General features: G+C 35.9%; 1 protein-coding gene across 1 annotated transcript; it reads left to right on the top strand.

Annotated features, from left to right (window-relative positions):
* Positions 1-425: 425 nt before the first annotated feature.
* On the top strand, positions 426-21,109 carry PLK4 (polo like kinase 4). Its single transcript, XM_059395510.1, has 16 exons — positions 426-685; positions 1,344-1,439; positions 2,261-2,356; positions 2,436-2,550; positions 6,435-7,455; positions 8,125-8,225; positions 11,265-11,632; positions 12,689-12,793; positions 13,147-13,249; positions 14,445-14,594; positions 15,714-15,847; positions 15,940-16,031; positions 16,179-16,323; positions 17,483-17,623; positions 19,970-20,076; positions 20,470-21,109. Exons 1-16 carry the CDS (start codon positions 656-658, stop codon positions 20,570-20,572), a joined length of 2,907 nt encoding a protein of 968 aa, XP_059251493.1. The 5' UTR covers positions 426-655; the 3' UTR covers positions 20,573-21,109.
* The last annotated feature ends 771 nt before the right edge of the window (positions 21,110-21,880 follow it).

The raw sequence follows: 21,880 nt of genomic DNA on the forward strand, positions 1-21,880 counted from the left end.
GCGAGAGAGGGAACACAAGCAGCGGGAGCAGGAGAGAAAGAAGCGGACTCCCCGTCCAGCAGGGAGCCCCACGCGGGGCTGGATCCCAGGACCCCGGGATCACGACCTGAGCTGAAGGCAGCCACCTAATGACTGAGCCACCCAGGCGCCCCTTAAAATCGCCTTAAACCCTTCATAGAAACGAAGACAGTTTTCCAGACTGTCAAGTGAGTAGCCTACCAATTGTCTCATATTTCAGGACAGCTCTTCTATCCACCGTAAACCCGACCTTCTGAAAGACTGACTGCCAACCTTACCTAGCGAGGCCGCAGGGCAGCCGGAGCATTTCCGGTTCTAGCCCCTTTAGCCGCGAAGGGGTGCCTGCCGCGCATGCGCGCCCAGCGCAGCCGCTCCAGATCGACCAGTCTCTTTACGTCACAGCTAGCCCCGCTGGGACGGCAACCGGCGCGAGTTTTTCAAAATGGGAGCGCGGAGGCGCCGCCCGGGTCTCGGAAGGTGCAAGAGAGGCCTTTCGGTGGCTGTGCAGCCGTCGCCCGGAGGGGCGGCCTAGAGAGCCAAGCCTGATGGGCGCCAAGACCGGCTGGCTGCTTGGAGCGCTGCCTCGAAGGGACTGCGTGAAGGAAGCTAATCGGAGCACAGGCCTGAGCCTGGAAATATGGCGTCTTGCATCGGGGAGAAGATCGAGGTGAAAAGTCTTGGCAATCTTCTCCGGGGCAGATTGGGGGGGTGGGGTAGCTGGAGTGGCAGGACTCGAGACTGCTGCAAAAAGGAAACCAGGCGAATCTAACGGCTGTGGGGCGGGCGCCGAGGTGCCTTGGGAGCGTCCCAACCGCCGGCCTGGCTGTCTAGGGCGGAGCGTCCCGCCCCTCAGGCTGGGGTGTTGGGGGACAAGGTGAGTCGCTCACGGCCCCGCCCGTCCGTCTCCAGACACCAGGGCTATCCCGCCGGGTCTGCCGCGCTAAAACAGGGCAAAGCTGCCACCCCCTTCTCCGAGGGGATGGCGGTTACCTCCGGCGGGAGATGCGGCGGGATTCGTGCCGTGCCCTCTGCTCCCAGGGGTTGGCTGGAGGTGGGAGCAAGGTGATGAAGTTGCGCTGAGGTTGAGGAAACAGTCCACTAGGGTGCTGTATCTGAAGCCCAGCCTGGACTTTCAGGGATCTCCGCAAGGCGTCAACATGCTTTCCACCCCAAACTCCTGCTGTATCGAGGTGTAATACCTGCTTGAATTTTAAATTCATATTCCCCTCTTTGTCCATTTTATCATCTTTTTCCAGTCTCTTCCTATCTTTCTTCTTTTTCACTCATGTGAGTCATCACACCTATCTTTAATTTTAACTTTTAAGGATTTTAAAGTTGGGAATCTGCTTGGTAAAGGATCATTTGCTGGTGTCTACAGAGCTGAGTCCATTCACACTGGTTTGGAAGTAGCAATCAAAATGGTAAGAATATATTAACCAACTTTTCACCTCTACTTTGCAAGTAATTAGAGAGGTGACTTAAGATATAAGAAACTTCTTACCTATGAGGCTTTTTTTTTTTTTTTTAAATTAAGGGTGGAGGGAAACCTATCCCTTATGCAGAAAACAATAATGCCAAGTCCAGCGATTGTCATTACAGATGTTTTAGGAGATCCTTGACTATGCTTAAATAAGTGTTTTATTTTCACTAATGTTCCGTAGACCTAGTACTAGTTATTATGCAAACTTGTAGTAATTGACAGAAATCGAAAAGCAAATAATTTGTTTATAATAATGAGTAGGATTTGTGCCTAGTTCTGTATTACACTGTTAACAATCTAAAATACTATGTTTTGATTGTTATAAAAAATACTATGTTTTGATTGTTTATGATAGGAGTATCATAAGCAAATTAAGAATCACTTATCTAAACCAGTAGGGAAAAGGAAGTTTTATTTTAAAGCTTGTCTAGTAGAAAATAATAGGGTGAAAAAACAAAAAAAAAATAAAGCTTGGGTAGATTTTTGTTGTTATTGTTATAGATATGATTGTTGTGCTATTCTTTTAAGTTGGGAGAGGATATTAGAATGCATTGGGTAGACTTTTTTACTGAATGTCTCCTCTGCCAAGCACTCTCTTAGGTGCATGGGGAAAACAGACAACAGAGTAAATTGATCTCAGAAAGATGTAGATAAAAGGACTTAAGAATATTTTAAAGTATACTTTCTCTTCAAAGTTAACTTTTGAAAACTTCACATTTGGAAGTTCATCAGCAACATTTAAATGTTTCGTGTTTTTTTTAGATAGATAAGAAAGCCATGTACAAAGCTGGAATGGTGCAGAGAGTCCAAAATGAGGTGAAAATACATTGCCAGTTGAAACATCCTTCTATCTTGGAGGTAATACAAATTTTATAAAAGTGACCAAGGACATTGAATTTTTGTATATTATCATTTACTATTCCCTTTTACATTTCAGCTGTATAGTTATTTTGAAGATAACAATTATGTGTATCTAGTATTAGAAATGTGCCATAATGGAGAAATGAACAGGTATCTAAAGAACAGAATGAAACCATTCTCAGAAAACGAAGGTAGGTGGCTGCTTTTTTTCTTTTGTGTATATAAATTTTACTCTTTAAAAACTAGTTTTTGAAGAATGTGGTATTTTGTAATGTTTAATAAAACTGTTTAAATTATTACTTTGGGCTAGAAAGGGAGACCCCCAACTCTCAAAATTCGAAAAGCTGTTAATTTCTATAAATAATTTAAACATTACAGAAGTAAAAGGAGAAATTTGTTATCTTTCCCCAAAATACATTTTATTTTTTTTTTTTTTAAATTTTTTATTTATTTGACAGACAGAGATCACAAGTAGGCAGAGAGGCAGGCAGAGAGAGAGGGGGAAGCAGGTTCCCCGCTGAGCAGAAAGCCCAATTCAGGGCTCGATACCAGGACTTGAGCCAAAGGCAGAGGCTTAACCCACTGAGCCACCAGGCGCCCCCCCTTTTTTTTTAAATCCAAAATCACATTTTAAATTAAATCATTGATAGTGTGTATCCTTTCAGTTCTAGAGAAAAGCTTTTTAGAATGTTATTGATGTCTATAAAGTAGTTCCTAAGTCAAACACAAATATTGAAATAATTTATTATAGAAAATGTCAAAAATAGTAGATGGAACAGTATAATGAGGCCTCAGCTTCCAAAGCTATCAATTCATGATCAAATTGTTTCATTTGTACTCTTCTTATTCCCCTAATTTTCCAGAGTATTTTGAAGCTGATTGTAGCCAACTTTATATCTATAAATATTTTGTTGTATGTCTTTAATAAAAAAAATAAAAACTTTTAAAAATAATAATAGCCACAAAGTCATTATCATACCCAGTAATTCCCTAGTATCAAATGCATAGTAAGTTTCAACTTCCAGAGTTTCTCATAAATAACTATTTTACAGTTTGGATCAGTATCAAATAAGGTCCATGAGTCATCACAAAAATAATTGTTTTCTAGTTATCCTGATAACTGAGATTGTAGGTAAGCTAACGGATGTGGTTGCTATTGGACTTTTGGTACATTTAAGTCTATATAATCCATTTGAAAAGCAGTTTGCTCATATGTATTGAGTTTTGCAAATATTCATATTCTTCTTCTTTTTTTTTTTTTTTAAGATTTTATTTATTTATTTGACAGAGAGAGATCACAAGTAGGCAGAGAGGCAGACAAAGAGAGAGGAGGAAGCAGGCTCCCGGCTGAGCAGAGAGCCTGATGCGGGGCTTGATGCCAGGACTCTGGGATCATGACCTGAGCCAAAGGCAGAGGTTTTAACCGACTGAGCCACCCAGGCGCCCCGCAAATATTCATATTCTTTGACTCAAAATAATGTAGTAATACAAGTTGAATAATACAAGCTATACAAATATTAATGATGACTTGCATTTTTTGTAATACTGTATAATAGTAAGCCTTAATTAGGAAAATCTACAAAGGCTATAAAGGAAAAGAATTATCAGTTTGACTTAATTAACATTAAGCACATGAATGACAAAAGATTAAGTCAAATTTAAAACAAAGGAAGTAAATATTTGTAAAATATATGACTGACAAATTATATTAAATTAATGTTTAATATTAAAAATAAAAGGGATGCTTAAAAAAAGGTAATGCAATAGAAAAATGGGTAGGGAATATAGGCAGACTTCACAGAAGAGAAAGTACAAATGGCCAAAAAATAAATAAAAAGATGCCTAAACTCGATAGTAATCCTAAGAGTGCCAAATAAAATAGTGGAATACCCCTTTTTCTTTTTTTTAAACTCATTGGATTGACACTACCTAATGTTAACAAGGATATGCATGAAAATACAGCCTTTTGGAGGGCAGTTTGGCAAGTATTAAAATACTAAATTTTATCCTTCAACCCAGTATTTCTGCTTCTTGAATTTAACATAGAGAACCATGCCATACATATACATAAGAAAACAAGTGGGTACAAAATGTTTATTCCTATGTTTTCTGTAATCTTGAAATATCAGAAATGACCAACTATTCATTGATAGCAATTAAATAAAATGAAAATTTATGGGGGACCTGGGTGATGCACTTGGTTAAGCCTCCAGCTCATAGTTTCAGCTCAGGTTGTAATCTCAGGGTCCTGACATTGAGCCCCCACACCAGAGACTCTTTCTGCCCCTCCTGCTCATGCTCTCTCTGCCTCTGTCTCTCAAATAAATAAATCTTTTTTAAAAAGATTAGCACATCTTTATTTTAAAGATTTATTTATTTTAGAGAGTGAGGGGTAAGGGAGGGGCAGAAGGAGAAAGAATCTTAAGCAGACTCCCTGCTAAGCACAGAGCCCAAACTGGGGCTCCATCTCCTGACCTGAGATCATGACTTGAGCCAAAACCAAGAGTTAGAGGCTTAATGACTGTGCCACCCAGGTGCCCCTAAAATAAATAAATAAATCTTTAAGAAGAGAAAATATGTGTACTGACATGAGAATATTTCAAGAAATTCTGTGAAGTGGGGGGAAGAGTAACAGAACTGTATTTTTTATACATTTTTATATATTTTTTAAATATTTTTTAAATATTTTTTTAATAATTTTTTATTTTTTATAAACATATATTTTTATCCCCAGGGATACAGGTCTGTGAATCACCAGGTTTACACACTTCACAGCACTCACCAAAGCACATACCCTCCCCAATGTCCATAATCCCACCCCCTTCTCCCAAACCCCCTCCCCCCAGCAACCCTCAGTTTGTTTTGTGAGATTAAGAGTCACTTACGGTTTGTCTCCCTCCCAATCCCATCTTGTTTCATTTATTCTTCTCCCACCCACTTAAGCCCCCATGTTGCATCACCACTTCCTCATATCAGGGAGATCATATGATAGTTGTCTTTCTCTGCTTGACATATTTCACTAAGCATGATACGCTCTAGTTCCATCCATGTTGTCGCAAATGGCAAGATTTCATTTCTTTTGATGGCTGCATAGTATTCCATTGTGTATATATACCACATCTTCTTGATCCATTCATCTGTTGATGGACATCTAGGTTCTTTCCATAGTTTGGCTATTGTGGACATTGCTGCTATAAACATTCGGGTGCACATGCCCCTTTGGATCACTACGCTTGTATCTTTAGGGTAAATACCCAATAGTGCAATTGCTGGGTCATAGGGCAGTTCTATTTTCAACATTTTGAGGAACCTCCATGCTGTTTTCCAGAGTGGCTGCACCAGCTTGCATTCCCACCAACAGTGTAGGAGGGTTCCCCTTTCTCCGCATCCTCGCCAGCATCTGTCATTTCCTGACTTGTTGATTTTAGCCATTCTGACTGGTGTGAGGTGATAACTCATTGTGGTTTTGATTTGTATTTCCCTGATGCCGAGTGATATGGAGCACTTTTTCATGTGTCTGTTGGCCATCTGGATGTCTTCTTTGCAGAAATATATACATTTTTATATTTTAAAGCATTTATTACAGTATATTTCGGTAGACAAATGTATAAAACAGTATAAACACATTATTAATAGTGGTTATTTTTTGTGAGGGTTTGTGAGGACATCAGAGGAACTAGCTTTCTTTTTTCCTTTTAACAATTATAATACATTTATGAATTGTTTGTGCAATTATAAATATTTTCTTTTAATTGCTATGGACTTCTAGAAACCCTAGGTAGTCCAGTCTCCCCCAGTTGCTAATATAATTAAGCTTTCCTTAACTATATAGAAAACTCATCAGTTGGAAAGGACAAAGATTAGAAGGAGTTCCCAGTTGTTTTAAAGGGACTTAAAAGAATATTATGGAATTATCATCAAAATAGTATTTTGGTTGGTAGAACTAAGCTGCAAGCTGGTGTTCTAATGTAATACTGTGGCATATATACTTGGGTTTCTAAAAACTGAATTCTAAGATTCTAAATACTGAATCAGATTTTCTAAATTGTCAATTTTATTTTTTGCATTCCAACAGCTCGACACTTTATGCACCAGATCATCACAGGAATGTTGTATCTCCATTCTCATGGCATATTACATCGGGATCTCACACTTTCTAACCTCTTACTTACCCGCAATATGAACATCAAGATTGCCGACTTTGGGCTGGCAACTCAGTTGAAAATGCCACATGAGAAGCACTATACTTTGTGTGGAACTCCTAATTATATTTCACCAGAAATTGCAACTCGAAGTGCACATGGACTTGAATCTGATGTTTGGTCCTTGGGCTGTATGTTTTATACGTTGCTTATTGGGAGACCTCCTTTTGACACTGACACAGTCAAGAACACATTAAATAAAGTAGTATTGGCAGACTATGAAATGCCAACTTTTTTGACAAGTGAGGCTAAGGACCTTATTCACCAGTTACTTCGCAGAAATCCAGCAGATCGTTTAAGTCTGTCTTCAATATTAGACCATCCTTTTATGTCCCGAAATTCTTCAACAAAAAGTAAAGATTTAGGAACTGTAGAAGACTCAATTGATAGTGGACATGCCACAATTTCTACTGCAATTACAGCTTCTTCCAGTACCAGTATAAGTGGTAGTTTCTTTGATAGGAGAAGACTTTTGATTGGTCAGCCACTCCCAAATAAAGTGACTATATTTCCAAAGAATAAAAATTCAAGTGATTTTTCCTCTTCAGGAGATGGAAGCAGTCTTTATACTCAGTGGGGAAATCGAGAACAAGAAACCGGTAATAATGGGAGGCGAAGAGTAACCCAGGATATGGAAGAAAGGCCACATTCTCGATACCTTCGTAGAGCCCATTCCTCTGATAGATCTGGCACTTCTAATAGTCAGTCTCGAGCCAAAACAGTGGAACGATGTCACTCAGCAGAAATGCTTTCAAAATCCAAAAGATCAGGAGTAGATGAAAATGAAGAAAGATACTCACCTACAAACAGCAATGTCAATATTTTGCATTTCTTTAAGGAAAAGACATCCAGTAGTTCTGGATCTTTTGAAAGACTTGATAATGATCAAGCCTGGTAAGAATTCTATCAAAAGCATTTTATTTTTCTATAAATGTTATATCAGCACACGTAGGGAACTGCATCTAACTAAGGAGGGTTAATTTTTTCTTATATTGTCAGATGTTCCTGGGGTACTTCTTAGCTATGATTTCTATTTCTTATTAGAGAATCAGAATGATCATTTTTTAATTGTAGTTAAGAAACAATTTCATAATGAGTGTATGTGCTCATGAATGTGTTTAATACTTGAGAATTTTGTTTCATTTTTATTTTATAGGCAGCAGGTCTCCAGTGCAAAGTATCATATTAAATGTGTCTGATCCCTAAAGTACTCTGATAATAACTGTTCTCTTTTTCTATCCTTCTTTCTCCCTTCTCTCTCACACACACACACACACACACACAGCTGAGCCAATGATGAGTAATCATGTTATTAACATTAAGACTCATTTTTTAATGCTTGTAGTGTTTTTTCCTTTTTCTTATCTTTTATTTTTATGCTTAAATTACTAGAGGGCAGTAGCCATATAGAAACTTTGTTACAGTACCATGGGCATTTTGGTCTTGAAATTTAGCTTCAGTTTAAGTATTCAGATCAAAAGATTTTTAAAATCTTTTTATCATCAGAAGTTATTATCTGATAATTTTTTTATTAGTTTATCAGAATTTTTTTCCTCTGTTTAGCTCCAATCGTCTCTGTCCAGGGAAAACTCCTTTTCCATTTCCAGACCAGACAACTCAGACTGAAATGGTGCAACAGTGGTTTGGGAATCTGCAAATAAAGGGTGAGTTTTCTGTTTGGGTTTTCTTGAGAAAATAATACATTTAAAAAAAATAATAATACATTTTCAGTAAACTATATTACGATAACAGTAATAAGGGGCGCCTGGGTGGCTCAGTGGGTTAAAGTCTCTGCCTTCGGCTCAGGTCATGATCCCAGAGTCCTGGGATCGAGCCCCACATCGGGAGCCTGCTTCCTCCTCTCTCTCTGCCTCTCTGCCTGCTTGTGGTCTCTGTCTGTCAAATAAATAAATAAAAAAAAAATTAAAAAAAAACCAGTAATAATAACTTTACTCATTTTGAGTATTTGCTATATCAACTACTGTCCATAATGCTTAACAAATATTAACTTATTAAATTCTCACACACAATAAATATGAAGATAGAGGTGCCTGGGTGGCTCAGTTGGTTAAGCATCTGCCTTCCATTTCCACTCAGATCATGCATGATGGAGCCGGCTTTCTGTTCAGTGGGGAGTCTGCTTCTCTCTCTCTGTCTATCTCTCCCTCTGCCCCTCCCCACTGCTTGTTCTCTCTCTCTCAAATAAATAAAATCTTTTTAAAAATACAAAGATAATATTAGCCCCATCTTATACATGAGGAATTGTGTTGCACAGAGCTTAATTTGCTAAGCTACACCGCCTAAAAGCAGAGGAGCCAGGATTCCAGTACAAGCGGTTTGGCTCATGAACTGTACTCTTTATTCCTTATCTCTGTTCTTGCATCCTATCTGTAAGAAGCACATACTGTCAGCACATATAAAATAATCAAAAGATGACTGACCTTATTTTTAAGTAGACGCTAATGAGGACATCATGGTTTACATGGGACTTTACATACACGGAAGTACACAGCTACTAAAACCTAAATGGGTTTTGGTTTTTTTGTTTTTTTAAGGTAACTCTAGGCCGATGTGGGCTTGAATTCACAAACTTGAGATCAAGAGTTAACATACTCCGGGCGCCTGGGTGGCTGTCGGTTAAGCATCTACCTTTGGCTCAGGTCTTGATCCAGAGTCCCAGGATCAGGCCCTGCGTCGGGCCCCTGCTTTTCTTTCTCCTTCTGCCTTTCCACCTCCTCCTGCTTATGCTCTTTCTCTCTCTCAAATAAATAAAATCTGTTAAAAAAAAAAAAAAAAAGCAAACAAAAAAAGTTACATGCTCTACTGACTGAGCCAGCCAGGCACCCCAAAACCTAAACATTTTTAAACAGCTGTCATCCACGGGTGCCTGAGTAGCTCAGTGGGTTAAAGCTTCTGCCTTCGGCTCAGGTCATGATCCCAGGGTCCTGGGATCAAGCCCCACATGGGCTCTCTGCTCAGTGGGGAGCCTGCCTCCTCCCCCTTCTCTGTCTGCCTCTCTGCCTACTTGTGATCTCTGTCTGTCAAATAAATAAATAAAATCTTAAAAACAAAAAACAAAAATACAGCTGTCATCCAAGTCATTATTTTAGATTTAGAGTTCGACAGTTCAACATTTCTTATTAATAAACACAACAGACTCCCAGAAGGTGGGTTGGAAATACCATGGAAAAAAAGAGAATAATAAAGAAAACATATGGGGAGGAGGAGATCATTTCTTACCAAGTATTATATTACTTCAGACAGAGAATACATAATATGACTATAATTTAAGCAGAGTTGTTATGTTACCTCAACCATCTGTTTTTTTCTTTTTAAACATACATTATTTTCAAGAGCCCAAAAGGGAATTAATCTTTTTATGTGTACTTCATGATGGTAATTCAATTTTATGGTTTTTAAACTATAAAATTGCCATGTTCTTAATTGTGCATTTAACCTTCTGTTGTGTTTATAGATACTTTTATTTGGTAATCGGGATATATCTGAGATGGAGAAATAAGTTTGTTTATAATCTGGTAGTGCTGCTGCAATTTTAAAGTATATTATTTGGTACAAAATATTTCTGTCATGGGAGAAGGAGGAAAGAAAGCACTAACAAGTCATTTAGGGAAAAAATGCAATATATATTTTTGAGTTTAGCATTTGAAAAATTGCCTTATAGAGATCTATATAGCCTAATTACTTAAGGGGCTTTAAAAAATTAATGTTCCCGTGTGAACTGTAAAGCTATATAAAATATAAATAGGTAAAATTCAACAAGAGCTTTTAAAAAATATGGTGCAAAATGGAGCGCCTGGGTGGCTCAGTGGCTTAAAGCCTCTACCTTCGGCTTGGGTCATGATCCCAGGGTCCTGGGATGGAGCCCCACATAGGGCTCTTTGCTCGGTGGGGAGCCTGCTTCCTCCTCTTTCTCTGCCTGCTTCTCTGCCTACTTGTGATCTCCTGTCTGTCAAATAAATAAATAAAATCTAAAAAAAAATGTGCAAATACACTCATAATATTAAATATTAATAATAACATTACAACTATTTCATATATTGTTTTTGGTTTTATTTACATATTTTATAAGTAAAGATGGTCAGACAGTCCTCAGCTTAAAGAGGTAAATTTACATATTACATAGAATGATTACCTGTACTTGTTGGAACACTGGCAGTTACTTGTTTTAGAATTAGTAAGTGACCCTAAATTTTGCCTTGACTGAAAAACAAATTTCATATTAATATCTTTTCTTAGTTTTAGGAGTATAAAGGTATATCTTTGCAATCTGAATTAAAATGTTCCTTTAAGGTCATTCTTAGGGAGCCTGAGTGGCTCAGTCAGTTAAGCATCTGCCTTCTGCTCAGGTCATGATCCCAGATTCCTGGGATTGAGTCTCACATCGTGCTCCCTGCTCAGTGGGGAGTCTTGCTTCTCCCTTTTCCTCTGCCTCGTCCTGCCTGCCTAAGCTAATGCTCTCTCTGTCTCTCTCTCTCGCATAAATAAATAAAATCTTTTAAAGTCATTCTTGTATTATGTCATATCTTAAAACTCCTTATTTGTTAGAAATATTATAAACATTTTTTTACTAGATTTCTTTTTTACTTCAAAACAAAATTATACCAGTATGACATTATGTTGTGTAGACTTGTTTTTTTTTTTTTTCATTTTCACTAACTTGCTTCAATCTGTGTATATTGCAGATCATTTAAGAGAAACTACTGAGCACAACAGCATTAGCCCAAAAAGAGATTTCCAAGGCCATCCAGACTTGCAGGACACATCAAGAAATGTTTGGACTGATACGAGAGCCAAAAAGAGTTCTGATGCTTCTGATAATGTTCATCCTGCAAAACAGTTGAATACCATGAAATTTATGACTGCATTTCAAAGTAAACCTGAGATAATTCAACAGGAATCTATTTTTGGCTCAGATCCTCTTTCTGAGCAAAGCAAAACTAGGGGTATGGAGCCACCATTGGGTTATCAGAAACGTACGCTACGAGACATTACATCTCCTTTGACTGCTTACAGGTTAAAACCGATTAGACAGAAAACCAAAAAGGCTGTGGTATGTCTATCATTTTTCTAAATTCCTATTTGATATTTTCCTTGAGTATGTGGTTTCTTATATCAAATATGTTTCTTTTAGTTCCTGTACTTTTGATATTTACATGATAAACTGATTTAAAAGTAAAGACTAGGAATTTATGGAAAAATTACTAATGTTTTCTATTAGCTACTTTAAGAATGGTGAATTGATACTGATAAGCTTTGAATTTTAAATTACTGATAATGAGAAACATTTAAAAGTAACAGTGGGAGGGCTCCTGGGTGGCTCAGTGGGTTAAAGCCTCTGCCTTTGGCTCAGGTCATGAGCCCAGGGTCCTGGGATTGAGCCCCACATCTGGGCTCTCTGCTCAGCAGGGAGCCTGCTTCCTCCTCCCTCTCTCTCTTTCTGCCTGCCTCTCTGCCTACTTGTGATCTCTTGTCTGTCAAATAAATAAATAAAATCTTTTAAAAAAAAATTAAGAAAAATAAAAGTAACAGTGGCTAAATACTATGTTAAATATTATTTTATTCACAATTCCGGTTACTGAATTAATATTTAATACTGCTTTTTGCTTTTGTCTTAATTGTTTCAGTATTTAGTCTCATCAAAAAGGTAAACTAAAAAAAAATTTTCTTAACATTTGGAACTAAAGAAAAACAATATATACAAAATCAAGTTTAGAGTTTACATTGATGTATGAATTGGAAATAGCAATTTTTATTTTTTAATTCTATCTTCTTCCTCTTTGTACCTTGTTTTCTATTCACCCAGTCTTGCCTTTGTTTGGCTTGCTATTGTCTTTTTAAAGCCCTTATTCTCCACCCCTACCTTCTGCTTTCATTTTACTCACTGGTTATCATTTCACACTTAATTATGCCTTCTTACCTTTGCTCCTTATATTTCACAATTGTGCTCAAATACAGCTCTGGTGTAGACTGTTGGAGAGAAGCAGCCATTTGATTTTGACTTGAATTTTTGTTTCTGCTATGGTTAAGTACTTTTAAATATTTTATATGTCAGAGCTATTATAGTAAACAAGAGAATTGTTACTAATGTTACCTTCTTGTTTTTTAGGTTAGCATACTTGATTCAGAGGAGGTATGTGTGGAGCTTCTAAAGGAACATACATCACAAGAATATGTGAAAGAAGTTCTTCAAATATCTAGTGATGGAAATATGGTAATGTGGCTTTACTTCATTTTGTAATTTTAAATCATCATTAAACATTTAGCATTCCAGTTCATTCTACAAGGATATCATTAAATACTTAAACATTGGTTTTCTTAATATGATAATATCTCTGAAATTAAAAAACTGAAATACCATGTTACATATATTTAATTAATGTGGTTTTTAAAATAATTATAACTTATAGCAAAATCTAAACTTTATTACTTCTAGAAAATATTTAACATTTTCAATAAAATAATATTGAATTTTACATGTGAGCTCTTTTACATAATTTTTCTAGTGAAATATAGCTCTCTAACTTAATGGCATATAATTAGAATTTTTAAAAAACTTTTTGACAGATTACTATTTATTATCCCAATGATGGAAGAGGTTTTCCTCTTGCTGACAGACCACCACCCCCTACTGACAACATCAGTAGGTACTGCTTTGACAATTTACCAGGTATGTAAATTTATCGGGAATAAATTTAGATAATGCACTTATTTATATGTAAACTCTATATGTGTGGATATCATAGATTATAAATGTCTTGCTTCAACCAGGCTATAACTCATGTTCTCATATTTTATATGTGGTGAGATATATGTTGTACCTTACTAATCCAATGTTTATTCATACTCTGTGTTATCACATATTTAAGCAAAAACTATGGAATATTATCACACAAATATATTATGTACTCTTGTTTAGTTACTAATTTGTGAAGAATCTTGTTTAAAATTCAACATAAAGTATCGGGCGCCTGGGTGGCTCAGTGGGTTAGGCTGCTGCCTTCGGCTCAGGTCATGATCTCAGGGTCCTGGGATCGAGTCCCGCATCGGGCTCTCTGCTCAGTGGGGAGCCTGCTTCCTCCTCTCTCTCTCTGCCTGCCTCTCTGCCTACTTGTGATCTCCCTCTGTCAAATAAATAAATAAAATATTTAAAAAAAAAATAAAATAAAATAAAATTCAACATAAAGTATCAATTTTTGGCTTTTAAAACCATTATTATGCTCCATAAATGACCATCTGTTATTATGGCTAACCAATTTTGACTTCTCGTTCAGCTTCTGGATTTTATGGATAGGGGAATTAAATATTGAATAGTAAGCCTTCACTAAAGTGACTTTTAGAATCAAACAAGAAAACCTGTCTAATCCTATTAGAAATCAAAACAGAACAAGACTAAATACTGTAAGTGACTATAGTTCCAGGGAATTGTAAAAACTGACTTTTGAATATTAGGACCACAAAACTCTATGCTTTACTAACATAAAAAGAACTACATCTTTTCCTGATAGTCTGATTCTGATATCTCAGGTAGAAATTTTTTCATTTCAATTGTTAAAACATTTCTAGAATCATTACTTATAATAAAGAGTCAGTGATTCAGAGGAAGAGATTTTTTTTAATTATCGTGGTACTACTCATTGGATTTTGTTATATACTTCTTGGGGATTGTATTATATTGTCTTTAGTTTTCATTAAAATAATAGACTTGCAGGACTAAGATATCTTTATTTTAGTAATGAGGTTTCTAACCTATCGACGTGAATTTTTGTGGAAGAGTAGTGATCAATATTAAACTTACGGAATTTATATGTCAAGTCAACACTTTATTTCCCACTATTAGGTAATTTTTTTCTTTTTTTCCCTAGAGAAATACTGGCGAAAATATCAATATGCTTCCAGATTTGTACACCTTGTAAGATCTAAATCACCCAAAATCACTTATTTTTCGAGATATGCTAAATGCATTTTAATGGAGAATTCCCCTGATGCTGATTTTGAGGTTTGGTTTTATGATGGTAAGTACCATTTAGAAATGATAATTTTTCCCCTTTAGTTTATAATTTAGTAGTTTTTTTTTAATTCAGCACCACAAGTTTATAAGCTGTATATTTATACAAATTAGTTACACAGCATAGTATACTATATGTTAAATATGTTAACCAAATTTATTTATATAAACAGCTTATTCTCCAATATGTATATTAGTTCTCTTTCCCATTTTAGCTCAGATTTAATAACACTCAGGTTGATAGTACAGAATCACCTTAAATAAATATCCTACTTCTTAGTAGAAACTCAAATGGACATTTACCAAATGAAGAGAATTATAAATGTGGCAAATGGAGGTGCCTGGGTGGCTCAATGAGTTAAAGCCTCTGCCTTCAGCTCAGGTCATGATCCCAGGGTCCTGGGATTGAGCCCCGCATCGGGCTCTCTGCTCAGTGGGGAGCCTGCTTCCCCCTCTCTCTCTGCCTGCTGCTCTGCCTACTTGTGATCGCTGTCTGTCAAATAAATAAATAAAATCTTAAAAAAAAAAATGTGGCAAAAGGATAGGATTGAACAAGAGAATATATTTTCCTAAATCTAAAGATGATTTACTTTTTAATCTGTAAAACTCCTTTTAAGGGATACCTAGCACATACACTCATACAGTATACATATAATAATAGCTATCCTTCAACTGTGTTTTTGTATGAGATCAGTGATTTTTATTTTTTTATTTTTTTAAAGATTTTATTTATTTTTTTGACAGACAGAAATCACAAGTAGGCAGAGAGGCAGACAGAGAGAGAGGGGAAAGCAGGCTCCCCGCTGAGCAGAGAGTCCTATGCGGGGCTCCATCCCAGGACCTTGGGATCATGACCTGAGCCGAAGGCAGAGGCTTAACCCACTGAGCCACCCAGGCGGCCTGATGTGATTTTATAAAATATCATAAAAGTATCAGACTTACACCAGATATATGAAGGGAAAAAAATGGATGGCTTATGTTTATTGAATATATTCACAGCCTCATTTTTTAATGATCAGTGAGTGAATATAATACCTTAATCTTTATGCACTAGCATGATAATGAGTATAAACACAGGAGTATTTAAAGAAATGATAAAAGAGTCGTTTTCTTTTTATTCTTTAAGGAGCAAAGATACACAAAACCGAAGATTTAATTCAGGTGATTGAAAAGACTGGGAAATCTTATACCTTAAAAAGTGAAAGTGAAATTAGTAGCTTGAAAGGGGAAATAAAAATGTATATGGACCATGCAAATGAGGTATGTACCTAGTTATGGTAGGTTTTTCATACAAGTTAATAGTGATTCCAAATGATAGGTGAAATAATGACAGCTCTATTCTTTTGAAATAGGGCCATCGTATTTGCTTAGCACTGGAATCCATAATTTCAGAGGAGGAAAAGAAAAGTGGAAGTGCTCCCTTTTTCCCAATAATTATAGGAAGGTAAATGTTTGAAAATTTTTTAAATATGGCTAAGATGTGTCAGAAATGTTAAAAAAAAAGTTTAGTGTTTACACTATGGACACTTTTAAGTTTTCTGTAATTTGAAAGCTTTAAGGGAATATATTTGGACATTTCTTTCCCCTTCAGAAAACCTGGAAATACTAGTTCACCTAAGGCCTTATCACCTCCTACTTCTGTGGATCCAAACTACCTGATGCGTGATAGAGCATCTTTGAATAAAATGATAAATAATACTGCTTCTTCAAAACTGGCACCAATGCTTAATCCTCCTGTAAGTAAATATATGTAACTTCTATACTTTAAACTCTTCAGTGATTGCCTCTTGCCTTTCATATAAAATTTAAATTCCTTACTGTGGCCTTTTTATCATGTCAACTTCTCCCCTGCCTACTTTACCCTGCACTATCTATGCTTTCTTTTAGTTTTTCAAGTAAGTCAAGCATACAGGCCTTTTCACATGCTATTCACTGGACCTGGAACTTTTCCCTAATCTCTTAATGGCTAATTCTTTCTCATCCTTCAGGTCTCAGTGTAAATGTTACCCCTGTAAGCTAAATATATTATTATATGAATCATTTTATTTTTACTAATAAAATATCATCGACTGCCTTAATATCCATGATAGAACATTGTTTACAAAAACTTATTAATTTTTTATTCCATGAACTGTCATGCCTATAAATACTATATTATAATATAGAAAAATGCAACATTAGGGAAATAGATCTGTGTGTGTATATACTCACACACATGTACATATATACTGCAATTGCAGTTATGAAAAATTATGCCTTTGGGAAACAAAAGACAAAAGAAATCTACCTAAATGAAAACAGCAACTGTATGATTTTTTTTTCTGTGTTTCTCTAGTTTTCCATAATGCGGTTATATATTCGCATTTTTTGGTTAGCGCATTAATTAATTAATTAATTTTTTAAAGATTTTATTTATTTATTTGACAGAGAGAGAGAGATCACAAGTGGCAGAGATCACAAGGGAGAGAGGGGGAAGCAGGCTTCCTGCTGAGCAAGGAGCCTGATGTGGGACTAGATCTTAGGACTCTGGGATCATGACCTAAGCTGAAGGTAGGCGCTTAACTGACTGAGCCGCCCAGGTGTCCCTATATTTTCATTTCTTAACTCTGTTATTAAAAAATTTTGGGCGTGCCTGGGTTGCTTAGTTGGTTAAGTGATTGCCTTCAGCTCAGGTCATGATCATGGAGTCCCAGGATCTAGTAACGTGTGGGGCTCCTTGCTCAGCGGGGAGTCTGCTTATCCCTCTGATCCTCCCCTCCCCGCCTCGTGCTCTCTCTCCTTCTCTCTTTAAAATAAATTAAACAAAAATTTTTTCAGCTAATTTTTTCAGTTTTGATGAAGTTGCCTTATAAAAATGCCAAGGAATAATATCTTCTTGTACTTTACTGTTTATAGATGGTTACAAATGAAGGACATGGCTTTATGGCTGCAGCTTCTGAAACAAACATCTCTTCTAGTAGTCTAAAAGATTGTCTTCCTAAATCAGCACAACTTTTGAAATCTGTTTTTGTGAAAAATGTTGGTTGGGCTACACAGGTGAGAAGCTTTTTATAAAGTGAATTTTTTCACTCTGAATTTCTTTAGTTTTCATAGTCATTAGACAATTAGCAAAAAAGTAAATAAGTTTAAATATTTCTCTTTGCAAGAAAGTTTTTACACCGTTTTTACATTGGTTATATTAAAATTTTAGACATTTTTTATTTGTATACACTTGGAGAACTCTAGGTATTGTTAATAAATTGGTAAGGCATAAGTGATTTGTTTTTAAAGTTTTTAAAAACAAGTGTCTTAAACCCAAATGTTCACTGATAGATAAAGAAGATGTATGTGTAGAGGCACCTGACCAACTCAGTCTGTAAAGCATGCAACTTGATCTCAGGACTATAAGTTCAAGCCCCACGTTGGGCATGGAGCCTACTTAAAATTAATAAATAAATATACAGAGATACATACATGAAAAAATATTTGTGTATATACACAATGGAATATTACTCAACCATAAGGAAAAAAAAAATCTTGCCATTTGTGACAACGTGGATGGGCCTAGAAGGTATTATGCCAAGTGAAATAAGTCAGGCAGAGAAAAATAAATAAATATTTGATTTCACTCACATGTGGAAACTAAAAAGCAAAACAGAAAACAGAAAGAAGCTTGTAAATACAGAGAACAAACTGGTCATTGCCAGAGGGGAGGAAGACTGGCTAACTAGGTAGCAGGGATTAAGAGGTACATACTTCCAGCTGTAAAATAAATAAGTCACAGAAGTGGAAAGTACAGCATAGGGAATATAGTCAATAATACTGTAATAAAGTTGTGACAGATGGTGAGCTTTAAGTACTCTATAGAATTGTTGAATCACTATGTTGTATACCTGAAACTAACGTAACACTGTATGTCAACAGTGCTTCAATTTAAAAAATAAATTAAGAAAAACAGAATAGAGAGACACCTGGGTGGCTTAAGTCAGTTAAGTATCTGCCTTCAATTCAGGTCATGATCTCAGGGTCCAGGGATCGAGTCCTGCTGTGGGCTGCACACTCAGCCGTAGTCTGCTTTGCTCCCTACCCTCCTCTACTTATGCCGCTCCCCTCTCTCAAATAAATAAAATTTTTAAAACAAAACAAAACAGAATAGAGGTGTCATGATAATGGCTACTTTTTGGTAATTGAGAATGATGTTCATGACTTTTAAGTTTTACAAACTGTTGGTAATCTATTACTATTAATCTATTAATAATAGATTACTATTTGTAATCTATTATCCTTTGGCAGAAAAGTTTTGCATTTAAAAATTAAGTTCACATTGAGTTTCAAACTTAAAGAATTATATGTAGGTCTGAGCCTATATGTATATATTATCTGAAAGCTGAAGCTTTCATACTTGAGCATAGTACATTTTTTTAGTACATGTAATTTTTACTTGCCAGGGAAGAAAAATGCACCTTAAACCTTTATAGGGGTAGGAAATAAATGAAGAGAACTCGGTATTTGTTCAGTACCTGTTATATTGTTTCTCACGTATATTGTCTTGTTATTCCCCAAAATAAAACCCAGTAAAGTTGGTGTTACCTCCTTTTATAGGTAGTAAAATTATGGCTTATAATTGTTGATTGACTTGCCTGGTCCTACTCAGTAGTTGGCAGAGTCTGGTGTAAACTCAGGTCTGTTTGATTCCAGAGCCCATGTCTTCTCTCTTCTGTTTGGAGTGCCACAGTGTATATTAGTGACTATATCAAATATCAGTAGCTAAAGGAATAAGTTGCAAAGACTAAAGTGTACAGGCAGAAGAGAAATTCTGTGGCCCAAGAACAAAGAAGAGAGGGAAATCCTAATTCAAGAAAATACTACTTTTGTATTTCCTAAATCTCTCCTTTATTAGAAATACTGTTGGCAGGAGGGACACAAAACTACTGAGACATTGTAGTAGAAATGAATTGGAAACTGGATTCATTTAGAATAATTTTAATATTTTAATGTCATAGCTATTAAAGGAATAAATGGAAAAGATGTGAATGAATATTCTCAATGCTACTAACTTCACAGCCCCACATTTGTAGTTTCCTGAGAGCGTTGCCTTTTTTTTTTTTTTTAAGATTAATTTATTTAAGCGTGCACATTGGAGTGCAAGCAGTGGGGGTGCAGCAGGAGGCAAGCAGACTTCCTTCTTAGTGGGGAACCCAACAAGGGCTTGATCCTAGGACCCTGAGATCATGACCCAAGCTGAAATAGAGTCAGATGTTTAAATGACTGAGCCACCCAAGAGCTCCAAGCATTGTTTTTTTTTTCTTTTAACCATTTGTAAAACCTGTTGAACATGAGTACCTTTTAAGAACTTTAAATCTTCTACTGTATAGTAATTTTGTATACTTAATATTTTTCTAGTTAACTAGTGGAGCTGTGTGGGTTCAGTTCAATGATGGGTCCCAGTTGGTTGTCCAGGCAGGAGTATCTTCTATCAGTTATATATCACCAAATGGTCAAACAACTAGGTAAGCCCTTAAAATGATGGTTGAGATTTAGCCCTTTGCTATATAATTTTCTTTTCTCTATCTGTTGAAATAAATGATTTAATAAGATTTTGTATGTTCTTTAGATTAAGGCCTTCAGTTTAATGAAGAATCTAGTTTTCAAGTCAGCTCAAGTATTTGACCTAATTTTCTTTTTTTGTTTAAATACACTTATAAAGTGCCCTATTTTAAAAGAAAACAAATGATATGCTTAACTTGATTTAGGTATCTACTTAAATAATATGTGTGATTTTTCTGAGGTGCCTCTTTCATTGAAGAATTACTGAAAAATAGTATACACCTTTTGGTACTTTCATACAAACAAATTAATTAAGTTGTGTTTTTTGTCTTTTTTTTTTCTTTTGCTTCACTTAGGTATGGAGAAAATGAAAAATTACCAGATTACATCAAACAGAAATTACAGTGTCTTTCTTCCATCCTTTTGATGTTTTCTAATCCAGCTCCTAGTTTTGAATAATTACGGCTCCTTATAGGTACATAAGTCTAATAAATAACTTTGTTGGCTTTCAAGTAAAGTGACTTTTTTTTATTTGATATAACTTCCTCAGAAAGCCTTTCTACAAAAGACCATTTTAATCTATATCGTAATAGATGTATTCTAATGAGAGAACAAAGCAGAATGAAACTTCTAAAATGTACTGGTCATAGATAAAATAGTACACTAAACTTTGCTCTTAGAACATATACCCCTAAACTTTGTATTCATATATTTGTATTGAACAGTCCTTTAAAAGCAAAAATATAAATGGTGTGTGGTGTATTTATGCTTTTTTTTTATTGTTTTCCCTACTTCTTAGTCATGTTGAGAATCATGGAAGAAACATGCTGGAGTTTTTGAGGTTTTGACCATGTAAATAATGTGTATTTATGTTGTAAGTAACAGATGTAAACATGTATATTTGTTTTATATTTATTTTTGTAGCACCAGTTTCTAATGAAATATTTCTGAAAATGCATTTTATAAAAAAAATAAATACAGAGATAAGTTGCTTTATCTTTTGATTTATTTAATTAAATACTCATTTTAAAATAAGTTACTAGTAAGCTCATTTTTAAATTATGTTGCCTGTTCAGGAGCCAGTTAAATTTTTAAAATTAATTTCGCAAATGGTAAATACATTGTTTCTCTACCTTTATTTGAAAATATGTGTATATTTTAATGATAAACATTTTAACACTGTAGAACTTAATGTAATAGTTACAATGAGAAAAAGAATATTTGATAGTGGGACACTCATTACCTTTTACTAAAGATAAAACAGGAATGAAATAAAATATATGAATATGATTAAGACTTTTTTTTTTTAAAGATTTTATTTATTTGACAGACAGAGATCACAAGTAGGCAGAGAGGCAGGCAGAGAGAGAGGGGGGAAGCAGGCTCACCGCTGAGCAGAGAGCCCAATGCGGGTCTCGATCCCAGGACCCTGAGATCATGACCTGAGCTGAAGGCAGAGGCTTAACCCTCTGAGCCACCCAGGCGCCCCATGATAAAGACTTTTAACCTAATGTTTCCTTGCTGTTTTTGAGGATTAGAAATATTTGATTTTTTTTTTTTTTTAAAGATTGTATTTATTTGACAGAGATCACAAGTAGTCCGAGGCAGGCAGAGAGAGAGGAAGGGAAGCAGGCTCCCTGCTGAGCGGAGAGCCCGATGCGGGCTCGATCCCAGCACCCTGGTACTATGACCTGAGCCGAAGGCATAGGCTTTAATCCACTGAGCCACTCAGGTTCCCCAGAATTAGAAATATTTGAGCTATTTCCG

This window comes from Mustela nigripes, chromosome 1 (assembly GCF_022355385.1).
Source record: "Mustela nigripes isolate SB6536 chromosome 1, MUSNIG.SB6536, whole genome shotgun sequence".
NCBI lineage: Eukaryota > Metazoa > Chordata > Mammalia > Carnivora > Mustelidae > Mustela > Mustela nigripes.

Bases quoted from the DNA above. Each gene is read 5' to 3' on its own strand.
- PLK4 (XM_059395510.1), top strand. From the start codon at position 656: ATGGCGTCTTGCATCGGGGAGAAGATCGAG. The intron at 11,633-12,688 runs GTATGTCTATCA...CTTGTTTTTTAG, and splicing joins AGAAAACCAAAAAGGCTGTG to GTTAGCATACTTGATTCAGA. The intron at 14,595-15,713 runs GTAAGTACCATT...TTATTCTTTAAG, and splicing joins TGAGGTTTGGTTTTATGATG to GAGCAAAGATACACAAAACC.